This window comes from Centroberyx gerrardi, chromosome 11, assembly GCF_048128805.1.
Source record: "Centroberyx gerrardi isolate f3 chromosome 11, fCenGer3.hap1.cur.20231027, whole genome shotgun sequence".
In the NCBI taxonomy this organism is placed as follows: Eukaryota; Metazoa; Chordata; class Actinopteri; order Beryciformes; family Berycidae; genus Centroberyx; species Centroberyx gerrardi.
Window position 1 is genome coordinate 6,398,993 of NC_136007.1, and position 12,508 is coordinate 6,411,500.

General features: G+C 41.3%; 1 protein-coding gene across 3 annotated transcripts in view; it reads left to right on the top strand.

The window, feature by feature from the left end:
• larp1 (La ribonucleoprotein 1, translational regulator) overlaps window positions 1-12,508 on the top strand; it is a 59,524-nt gene that overhangs the window by 18,717 nt on the left and 28,299 nt on the right. For 2 of the 3 annotated variants that reach the window (XM_071904889.2, XM_071904890.2), the window contains exons 2-4: window positions 3,680-3,744; window positions 5,668-5,733; window positions 11,819-11,890. In XM_071904889.2, coding sequence (XP_071760990.2) covers window positions 3,680-3,744; window positions 5,668-5,733; window positions 11,819-11,890 — 203 coding nt within the window. The remainder of the gene's footprint in view (window positions 1-3,679; window positions 3,745-5,667; window positions 5,734-11,818; window positions 11,891-12,508) is intronic. The other variant, XM_071904891.2, reaches the window with a different exon arrangement.

The window sequence follows — 12,508 nt, forward strand, 5'->3', positions numbered from 1 at the left end:
ATTGTTGTTGATGGTCAAAAATCCAAGGCCAGTTAAGCTTGAATTAAGAAACAATTCTTCTATTCCAGCCAAACTTTCTAGATGAGGGTGCACAGAAACGGCCCTTTTCTGTTGTTTACTGAGCAGTATCTAAGTAAAGAAAAAGTTCTATCTTGAAAATGTAACCTTTGCTATCAATCTCTTACACCATAGCTGTGAATTTTCACTCCCTCAACTCCCTCAATCCCCTTCTCATATTCAGAAAGAAGCACTGTGTCTACTCTGTCACCATCTGAGGAAAAATCTCTTGTTTTGTTTTGGGATGTAAATGGAGAAATACACGTGTTTGCCAAGGACTTTTGGTCAAAATTCACAACCCTTTCTGACATGGACGATGGCTAATATTTGCACTTTAACAATGTGTTTGGAAATTGTTTTTTACAACTTAGTTGTTGCTTGCCAAACCACAAATGTGCTGCAGGGCAGTACATAATTTGTACTCATTTTAAATGATCATCCAGAGCAGATTATCAAGTTTATGTGGAACAGCCTGATTGGTTCAAACTTTGTCAGACACTTGTGATAGATAGCTAGGGCACACACCACATACTCACTACATTGTGGGCTCAAGTTGCATGACCATTGTTGTGTCTCCTAGTCTCGCAGTCACTTTGAACTCTATACTGTTGAATAGAGAAGAAATGCCCTAAAAACCGTCTTTATAAAAAGTCTTGCAGCCCAAATGCCGCAACTGAAAGCATGTCTTTTCAGTTTCAGTTGTGCAAATGGGGCGAATCTATGGCGTTTCAATTAGGGGGGATAGGAAGCTCTTGTCTATTGCAGCCTCACTTTATGATTTAGGTTGATAGGACAGGTGTATTTTTACATAAAGATCTTGCCTAATGCAGCTTTATTTGTGTTTTCCTCTCAACTTTGAGACGTATAGATGATTAAACCTTGCAAAGCCATTTTAACTATGACCACAAGCCTGTAAAGTCATGCACTAAAAGTATACATGCTTGCTTTAGTGCTTTGTGTAAAACGCCTGATATTCATTCAACAACAATGCTTCTTTTTGCCTTAGCATACTTTACTGCGTGGTTATGTCGTCATTTACTCTGCAAACATGACTCCAGTTGGTCACGGTTTTTGCTTGCTTAAAGGAACAAGGAAACATGAAGCCGCTGTACACCAACAGTATGCACGGCCACTAAATCTCCCTCATTAGCCCGTGTTCTTTCTCTGGTTTTCTCGACAGGTCTGGAAAAGTATGGAAAATGAACGCAATCATTTCCAGGCTTTAGAAAGTTCAAGAATCACACAATACAAGTATTGAAAAAACTGAAGTCCAAATACACACATGACGTTGTATTTTATGTAGTTGCAGACCAAATGTCATTTCACATATTGTGATAGTTGTTGTTGTGAAGAATAGTCCTCAGCTAATATTGTGCCTGTATGTCCCAGTTCACAGTCTAATCACCCAACCTCTGTCAGAATACATTATTTTGAACACCAACTGAAATCTTCAAATCCAGGCAAGGCATTCAGGTCTAAATAAAGTATGGCATTTTGAAACGGTAAATGTGTATGAAACCTACACATACAGTCTCTCTGGGTCTCTTGTAAGAAACAAAGCCCGGTCATTAGAAAACATCCCTAACTGAGCTGAATTGACTGATCATGCTTACAAAACAGACGGCAAAGTGGCATTTGCAGAATGTAGATCATGGCCTGACCTTTTTTTCTCAAGAATTCAAAGAATTGTACCACCACATAAGCTGATGAAGAAACTCTGACGTAGGAGCACAGTGCGGTCGTGTCCCGCTCCAGATTTACAATTTAAGTTCTGTGTGTGTGTGTGTGTGTACACATCAAAATCACTGGCCAAGTACAATAAATAAAGAGAGAATTGTCTTGATATTAGTGCAGAGAGATTATCGACAACCAGCAAAGTTTCACACCACATGATACACATACAGTTCTAACATGCTATACAAGACATGATATGGATAGTAAACTATCATATCACTCGGCACATACAAGTCTACATTTAGTACAGGTGTGCATATGAGTGAAGGGTTCAGCAATAAGATTTTCTGGTCCTGGGACATCGGGTGATCCCTATTGTTGATCCCAGGCATAGCTATAGGCATTCAAAGCATACCTATACTTTGGGCAGTCATCTGAGCAAATAGCATGCTCCTGTCTTGAATAAATTAATATCTCTGTCCAGTCCCTGAATAAGTACATATGCACATATCTGTATTGAAGACCTAGCACTCTCCCAGTCTTGGTTTTGTTAGTGGCTGTAGTCCACTGGGGCTTTCCCTCCCCTCTCTGTTACGCTCTCTGTATCTCTGGTTTTGTCCCTCGGCATGATCACCCTTAAGGAGATTACCAAGATTTGCTCTTGGTGCCAACGGCTTGGCGAAGGCACTGTGAGCCCCTTCAGCTCTCCCTTTTATAACTGCGTCCGGTGTGACGCTGCCGCCCAAGACGGCAAGGGGCAAGATTTCTGACACACGAGCCAGGCCCGCATGATGTTGTGAGCCTCGCTGGTCCGGTGGTATTGTAGTGAATATTCATGACCAGGTGCACACGTCAGGTTTTCGTCAGGTTTTCAGGTTAGTCGTCAGGCCAAATTATGCTCAACATAAAAATGCCAGTAGCAGACGGGAATAATAATTCTGTATAATCAATCATATTCATTAATGGACTTACATCTGAAACTGAAACTCGTGCACTTTTGAGGTACAAATGTTCCCAAAGCTCCTAGTTCCTGTCGAATCTCTTCTTCCTTGTTCTTCTTGGTCCAGACTGATTACTTTCTCTTAATGAGTCTGCTGGCAGTGACTGCCGGTTGGCTGCGTTGACGTGTGTCTGAGTTTGAGAGAGTTTTGGAGATTTTCTTCATCTGTTTCTCAGGTTGTCTCTTTGCCAGCCATGGTGTTAACTTTGGTCGGTGCACTTGACCCAGTAAAGCATTGTTTACAGTCTCTGTTTCCTCCTGTTGAATCAATGTGCAGCAATTCTGATTTTGTGTTCTAGTGGCATGCATGTTTGTTTGATACGGTCTATTGAAATTGATCTTAGTTGCTGTTGTTCCCAATTCTAAGTATGACTAGGCAGAATAATGATGATATTGGATCCTTGTTGCTGCTGGCTGTTATTTAGGCCAAGCTTTAGTTTGTTTTATTTTCAAATAATACCACAGCAGAATATTAAGTGAAGGAGACCTGGGGAAAGAAAATGTAGTGGAAGAGAGCCAAACAAACCCAAATGGCTTATTGAGAGCCTGCCCTCCCCAGATAGAAGAGACAAATAATGAAAAAGTAAATGAAAACAATAGAAACAGGCAAATTAAGTTGAGACAAAGAAGTCAATATGTAAGCAAGCAAGAGACAAAGACAAAACCAAAATGAAGAGAGAAAAAAAGCTGCTTTTTGTGCAGTATGCCTCTACTTTTGTTGTCATGTTATTGATCTGTCCATGTTGTTGGGGTGCCTGCACCTGAGTAGCAGACTGTCCATATGCTTTCCCCCCACATTTTTCAGTTTTTTTGGGACAAAACTCCTACTATTACTGTTTTCCTGCTTTTTTACACATCGCCGTCGCTTCCTTGTTTTTCTAGGTTTCGGCTATCGTCATGTATTCAGAACCTGTTGTAATGTTGACCGTCTTTAAATTGTTTCCACAGAGTCTACCGGCCCCACCAAGGTGGTGAGAGCGGGCAACCCACCCAGAGCCAGACGTGGAGGAAAGGTAATGTCGTGTGTGTGTGTGTGTGTGTGTGTGTGTGCGCATGCGCTTCCGTCTTGTCCATCTATTCGCCTGTGTGAAAATGCAAGTGTGTGTGCACCTGTATATACATTAGGGGTGGGTGATATGGCCAAAAATATTATCACAATATATGTTTTCATGTTGATTGATAATGATCACAATGTACATTTAATAATTGTCCATTTAAAGTTTGAAGAGTATTATAAATCTTGAAGAAACCAGAAAGTTCATAAGTTTACATAAATGACTTACTATCAGAGCCAGCTGGTGGAAATCCATGCAAACATTTAGCAGTGCCAACATGGCTTCACATTCAAATTGCCCCAACAAGGCAATGCAAACTAACCTATAACTTCTTATATCAGTCAACAAAAAAAGGCATACAAATAAATCAAAGGGAGGAAATGAACTGCTACAGTGTTACTCCTGTTACATCTAAACGCCTCGGTTTTAAACATCTCATGTTTGTTGGGGTAAAATACTGAAGACAGAAAAAAACCAGAAGGCACTCAAAGAGTGCAAACTTCCGACAACACTGTACAATTCTCCAACTTGCTGTTACACCCAAAGGCATCATTTCTTTCACTTCAATTTGAAGTTGAATTGATTTCTTGACCCGGCAAACATACCCTAAGGACTTGGGATCAAGTCTCTATCTCCATTGGTTTCACACAGTAGTGTGTGAACATACTGTATGTATTTGTGTGTGTAAGCACACATTTTCATGCAGGGCTTATGTTTGGCTGAGTCACGGCTCCTAACACTTCATCACTAATCTAAAGTTTCCCCCATTCTAGTTCAGTTGTAACAGGACTTTGATCCCTTTCCATAGGTTGTAAAAGGACAAACTGAGCCAAATGTAGACCTGCAATATCACTGCACTCAACTTAAATCAACATCTTGACTATTTTTAACTACTGTGGGCATTCTGAATGGCTAAATTGCTTCAATACTGCGAATATGCCATTATGCTATGAATATAAATTGTGCAAATTAACATGGTACTACACAATTATAGACAGTAAATTGTGCAGCCCAGTCCAAACAGAGAATCTCCCTTAGTTTGACAGCTCAGTGTGGGCATGCATGATCTTTGCACTGATGTTTATCTGTCATGCCTCAAGCTGTGTGTAGAAGGACATGCTTCCTGGAATGCAAATGTGAGTTCCTGGTAAGCCAATGGCACGGCAGATAAAGCGTACAAACTCTCCCTGAAGCGTTTCATTCACAACTTCCCACAGTTTATGGCAGATAATTGGCCGTAGTATTCTAGGTATGGGACCACACCTTGGTGTGATGAAATGAAACTTTAACGATCCCCTTGGGTAAAGTGCATTGGTGCAGAATCAAAGTCAAAAATCAACAAATCAAGAAAAAAGCAGACAGTAGGGTGTTGATAGCAATGCACTAGGTAAAAACAATAAATAAAGATAAAAAGGATAAGTAGCTTTCTTGGCTTGCTACCAAGAATTTTAGATTTGAGGTTTGGTTTCAGCAGAAATGTGCAAGGCACTTTTTCCATAGAAAGAGAATTGAAAAACTTCATTTCACTGGCTAAAGCAATGCAGAATAAAAAAAAAAACAACACATTGTAGCACAGACCAGCCTTCCTCAGAAGAGTGGCTTCCTTTTTCTACACTCTTTTGTATGTTTTTGTCACCTTTTCGTCTCCTGCTGAACAAGTTCCCACTGTTTTTTTATGTGCAGTTAATTTTTCACAGTGGGCTCTAATACATAGCCTCAGTTTTGACCCTATACACCCTCATTTTTGGTGTGATCCTAGAGAGACTCACCTGTCTCTGTGCAAAACCCACTCCACTGGAAATGATATCACCTAAGCTTCTCCACATGCCTGGGAAAATCCTGTTAATTCTGTTTCTGTTTGTTTTTTGATTTTTCATTCAGGTTGGAGATTTTGGCGATGCCAACAACTGGCCGACCCCGGGGGAGATCGCTACTAAAGACATGCAGGTGGGTGTTGTTTTTCTCAAGTTTTTCCATTTATTTAAATACGGAGTCTGTATGAGAAACAGGTTGAGTCACAGGTTGGTAGACGGGTAGGCTGACTGGTAAATGAGAGGTTGCCAGTTCTTTCCTTGGTTGCCAGGTTCTTTCTAGCCAACACCCTCCTGGTATCTGTGGTGTCTGCAGCTCTGCCACATTGCCCTTCAGCAAGGCACTGACCCCCAAACTGCTCCATAGCTGCTGCACTGGAGGCAACCTGACCTGTAAACCTTGTGTAAATTGGCTGAATTGAAATTGAGGAAACCCTTATACATATTTAACCTTTTTTTCCACTTTTTGGGGAAGCAAATGAAAAACAAATTGCAAGAGTCCAAAGCTACTCTCACAAACACACAGTTTAACACACACACATACAGAGTGTACACAGACTTGCATCCCTACACAGGTAGATAGACAAGACAATTCCACATTCTCTCTCTCTCTCTCTCTCTCTCTCTCTCTCTCTCTCTCTCTCTCTCTCTCACTCACTCACTCACTCACTCACTCACTCACTCACACACACACACACACACAGCTGGATCTTTGCAGTAGCTATTAACACCATTTTTGGTTTGTTTTGAAGGTGCAGCAGTACGTTCTGGCTGCAGAAAAACACTACCGTCATATCATTCTAACCACACTCCTGGCTTCTAGCCGAGCTTAACAGATTCTTGGGAAGGGCGATATTTTATTGATCGCTATAGGGAAATTCTGACCACAGGAAGGTCAGAGGTCAGGTCAGCTACAGAGCAGCTACCTGGAGCTGGTAGGGATTCAGTGTCTTGCTCAAAGACACTTCTTCAGCGGGGCGGATGCTTGCCGACACGGGGGCTTGAACCCGAGTCCTTCCATTTTCGTTGCTCCTTCACTGCATTGACTAGAATTCCCACTGTTTTTAATTGCACTAGAACTCCCATTTCTAATGTAGCCTTGGGTGATAAACAGACTTCGCTCTCAGTTTTGTTACTCTGAGACGGGGAAGGTTTTGTAGATTCACACACCAACTTAAAAGTAGTACAGCGAGTTTTTGGGAGATTGGCCCGTTCAACTTCCGAACGTCCTGTGACTGGAAAACTCGACCTCTGTGACATTCAAAGTCTGTCCTTGTCAAAATGCCATGGAGTAAGACTGCTCTATGGGCGCTGTGGTAGGTATTTGTCCCAGGCATATGTGAAATAACCTGTTCCTAATTAAGCTGTGTGTGATACGACTCTCACATGCTCTCAATTCATAAAATTACTGAACAGAAAACATCTGTTGATAAAGGGAGAGTAAATTCAAGGCCCTTGCAGACTGCACAACAGCAAAAGTTAGGCTAACTTTTACTAATGCAAAAAATGTTTGCTTATTTGCTTGGTGAAGTTTAGCTCAGTTTTTGCCTTTGTTAGTTCACGATCCAGTTCACACACCTTGGTGGAACTGCACACTTGTGACAGAATCGGTTTCCTTCTGTAGTACCCTGGTCGTAATCAAATACTGTCAAATGGAAAAGGTTGAGAAGCTAATTTGATGTAGGTGACAACTCAAAGGGCGTGGCGTTTGTCCTGAACCCACTTACTGAATCGAGCAAAGGCAGGTCAGTTTGTATCTAAGCACCTTCTATCACTATCCCTGCTGAGTGGTGTAGATACCAAATGCCGCTTTTATATATTAAAATCTTCACTGGCCAATCGGAAAGACCAGTTCAGCTTCATATAGGGTTGGGCGATAAGTCAGTGTTATCGTTTATCGTCTTTCAGGGGAATCATATTGTGAAGATTTTGGGATATTGTGACACAATTCCTCTGTCTAAATTGATGATAACAAGCACATTTTATTTCAAATGAGGTATGGTAGGAATAGTATTAGAAAATGTCAGTTTTGTTAGACATCATGTTTGTCACTTCTACCACTGAGAGGCGTGGATACTAAATGCCACTGATTGAATTTAAGTGTAATTAAATCCAATAATTCTTATTTTCAATTTCTCACCAATTAGAAATACTGTTTCAGCTTAGAGGGAATATGATAGGAGTAAAACTTCAGCTTCCTCCCTGCTAGACTTGGCTGTAGGGGATGTGCAGTTTGCTACAATAGGTATTTTAGTGGTTGTGGGTGTAATTACACAGCAGCTACACAGCAGCTACACAGCACGCCCAGACACACCAGTTGACGTCTGGTGCTACTGGCTGGTCTTTGTGTCCTCGGGCTGCTTTTTCTTTTTTTAGGGTTAGGGTTAGTTCAGGCTCGCCACCATGGCAGGGCTTCTTGGACACTGTGGAGACAAAACAAAGATGGCCGACCTCACAGCAGGGAGCTGAGGATTTAAAAAACAACCAACTGGGTGTTTCTTTTTCTCTTAAAAGGAGAGTCAAAATTGGAAAATCAGGCACCACCCACCAAAAAAAAAAAGAAATCATTAAGTCTTCATTAGTATACCAAGTTAACTGTATCAGAAACAGGCATCAGCTCAGGATTGGTCAGACTGAAACAAAACCCACTTGCATGTCTTTAGTGCAGTGTGTGTGGCTAAAAGGATTTTCCAGATGCAAACCCACAACAAATTCCGGCTGAAATTACGGAAAGTTTAATTTGTACAGGATCCGTATTATCAGGGGACCTGTGTCCGTAGGTAATTTGCACTGGAATTTTTACTTTATAAATTACAGACATGGCAGATTTACATGGGATTAAAATCACGCTGATGTCCACATTTATTGCAAATCACTGGACTAGAGCTGCAAATAACAATTATTTTAATTATCGATCATTTTTTTGATTAATCATTTAGTCTATAAAATGTAAAAAAAATAATGACAAATGCCAATCACAAGCTACCAGATCCCAAAGTGATGTCTGAAAATTGCTTAATTAGTCTGACCAGCAGCCAGAAACCCCCAAGAGTATTCATTTTATTAGCCTTGCTGACTCGAGATAGTCCACGTTGGTATGAAGCGTGCACTTGCCTGATTTCCATACAAAAATGAGGTAAAAAGTGAAAAAAATAAGGTTAAGAAGTGTGTGGTTGGTCCCACATTGGACTACAACGAGGCTGTAGTCACTTTTTAACCTTATTTTGGTATGGAAATTGGGCAAGTGCACGCTTCATATCAACGTGTGGACTATTATTTGGATTGTAAACTACGAGAGCATCGCATCAGAATTGAATTTTGAAATGCGTTAACGGCATTTCCGAATCTTGAGTCAGCAGGGCTATCATTTTCTAATGATATCAAACGGAGAAAAACATTTGTGAGGCTGTAACCAGCAAATGTTTTTACTTGATAAATGACTAAAACGATGAATCACCTATCGGACTTATAATAGCTTAATTTTCTGTAGATTGATTAATTAATCAATTAATTAATTGTTTTAGCACTTCACCGGACGTCCCCAGGCAATATCAGTTCCATGTGAACAGAGCAGGGGAGAATCTTCTCGGTGCCTGTCACCTACAGTACAATTATCCGAGGCATTAAGTAACACACATATCTGAAGACTGGTCAGTAACAGCACATGCAGACACAAATTTAGATTTCCACCTTTGATCACCTACTACTGTCACACACAAGCTGAACTCCAGCCTAGGCCAGCTCAGCTCAGGTGTCCATTGAACCGCTAGCTATGCGTCCAACATACCCCCCCCCCCCCCCCCCCCCCACACAGGATGAGTCTAATTTGTGCCCTCTTACAGTAGCAGCAGTAAGCCGTCACCCCCTCGGAGCAGGCCCGGGGCAGGTGGCTGCTTCTATTTCTGAAGCCCTGGAGCTAGATGGACGATAGTGTGTCACCCCTCCCCCTTATTTTAGACAGCCAGGTCTGAGCGAAACATGAGGGAACGCGCATGTTCCCGCGCTCCTGCCAAGAAGCCCGAGGAGGAAAATGTGGGTCACGTCATCAGAGCCAGGAATAACCGGTGGGTCCGGTAGCAGGAGCTGAGGGTGGGAGGGGCCGGGGTTTGGGAGACTGGGCCAAGGCCTGGGAAGGGATGTCCTTTTAGGGATCCCCTATGATAACAGCACCCCTGGATCCGTGCTGCGGCTATTCTTAGGGGGGTTGGAGTATGCCGTCCACCACGTAACATTTAAAGCTGTAAATCAGTCACTTAATTCCACAAATTACGCACACTGTGAATTGAATACTGAAATATGATAGTGGAGAGGTTTTTTGATTGCAGGGTTTAGCTTTTTTTTTTTGCTTTAGAGTATGTCACTGTGGTAATGGCTAAGTTTAAACTTGAGATTTTGATGCAATAAAAGTTCCTGTTGTCTGGATTTTACAGTTTTGATACTCTTAACACGTACTATAAGTCTGTCTTACAATTGAATTTGGTGTCATTTGTCCCATTTCAGAATTAGTTTCTCTACACTACCAGTCAAAAGTTTGGACCCACCTGATTGAATGTACTGTGTTCCTCATTCTCTTAAAGCCGTTTTTATCTAAAGGCTTCTGCTTAAACGCTTGAATTTTTTTTAGACAAATATAAATAGTGAAGTTGATCCTATGTATGAATTTCTTTCCAAAGCCTTTGCCTTTCCATCAAGGCAAAGGGCGGCTACTTTAAAGAATCTAAAATATAAGAGAGTTTTGATTTGTTTAACACTTTTTTGGTCACTGCATAAATCCATTTGTTATTTCATAGTTTTGATCTCTACCATTATTCTAAAATTTGAAAAACAGTAAAAATAAAGAAAAATATGTGTCCAAACTTTCGACTGGTAGTGTATGTATATTGTCTTATATCTTAGACAATTTCCTATTTGCAGCTCTTTGACCTCAGTTGTTTCGTCTGCTTTGTGTACAGATGAGTTGTGGTACCGCACCGTAACCGTCATCACTCACCCCCCGACACAAATTCTCTTTAAAAATACCCTGAAGAGTATCAACACAAACACACAAAGTGGACCATTTTTCTTCGTTTGTGTCAAATGAATCTGCGTGGAATCCGTCCCAAAGTTTTCTGAAATCCTGTTGATACAACGGTGGCAGTTATCCACTTGGCTAATTCAATATTTTCTTTTCTCCCTGGGGAATGAAGATAGATTCTCAGTGTAGTGTTCAGTGTTTGATGTTTGCTGGTTCGTACTACAGCTGTATTAGTCCCTCCATGTTGCATCTGTATTAGCACTGCCTTATTTTTCAAACTGTTCCTTTTTTAGAGGTGGAGCAGCAGTGTAGCAACAGTGTCATAAAAGCGTGACCCCCCTGCAACGGCTTCATCAGTGCCTTCCTGTGGCGGGTGACGGCACATTTGGCAGAATGAATCAGCACTCTTCTGATCTCACTATCATTGCCTTCATTTTTTTTTCCAGCCGTTACACCACATACCATTATTGATTCAGAAAAAAACTGCTTTGAACAGTCATCTACTTAAGTGGTTGTCCTCTATCATTTCACACATCTCTGTCTGTCCTTGCTGAAAATAATCCACTATTCTTCCCATCCGTGCAGAATCCAAACCAAAAAAAGTCATTTGCGGCTGTCTTGATATTATGACACAACATTAGCCGTTTAGATGATATTAGATATACTTTATTAATCCCAGAGGGTAACTCAGCAGACTGTAGAGACAGCAGATGCTTTTCACCCATCCACAGCTTGGCATTTTCAGTGTGTTTGATGGCAACCGGAAGAGGCATAATGCCCTGATGTTGTTGAAGCAGAGCAATAAACCACAGAAGAGGTTTTAAAGGGGCAATAAGTAGGAGTTTTTTCTGTCCCATAGAAAAGAAAAATAACCATAATATAACTGAGGGGGTTTGATAGGGTTATTGATCAATACCAATGACTCAACGATTACTTGGCCAGGTGTTGAGATTCCTGGCTTTTAAAACTCACTTTCTGATACTGTGAACTCAGTATCTAATTCAGTTTTTTGACCTAAATCTCCCCACCCATTGGAATTCAAGAAGAATTTCAAGAAACTCCCAAAAGATTACTTAATGCCCCTTTTAAATTTAGCGTGAGGGCACGCTGTTGAATACATGTATGATTGTGTTTGTGGTGTATGTGTGTGTACATCTCCATCCATCTCATTGCCTTCTCTAAACTGCCCTTCCCTCCCTCTGTTCAGATCGAGGTAGTGACACGGACCGTGTCCTGCCCACCGACTGTCAGGCAGGTCAGAGACTCTCGGAGATTCGCCGTAAGTTTCACCTGCAGCACAGCAAAACCTGCCAACCTGCCTACCTGTGTTCATTCAGTCACTGTGGTGTATCTGAAAGCTCATATTGCCTTCTAGTTACAGTCAGTGCTTATGCAATATTCTGAAGTTTAATACAAGTCAGATCCCAGGAAAATGAACTAATTGCAGTAGTGTTGTCATGATAAATAAAGAATTCTGACTTTGATACCAATGCTACGATTAATATCTAAAAATGTGATACTTCTACAATACCATGGCAGACAAGAAAAAACATCAAGCAATGTCACAGAACAACAGTCACTGAGTTGCTTTGCTAAGTTGCTTGTGTTGCCACACTTGGACAGCTGCGTAGCAACTTCTGCACAGGAGTTTTGATGTTAGTTGGGTGTCAGTCAGTAAACAAATTGGTTCCATATTTCACTCCTGGCACCGGCTTTGTCAACCAGTTTAGGTGGACTGGGATTCAGATCAAGAGGTTTTGGACCTCTTTTCAGCTTTTTGACTCAGTTGCATATCTGTCTTTTCCAATCATCCTCCTCCTAACTATTCCAGTCCACATGCCAACTGCATGTATACGCTGACATGGATTTTCAGATTGCAAAACACATTTGGTGAAAG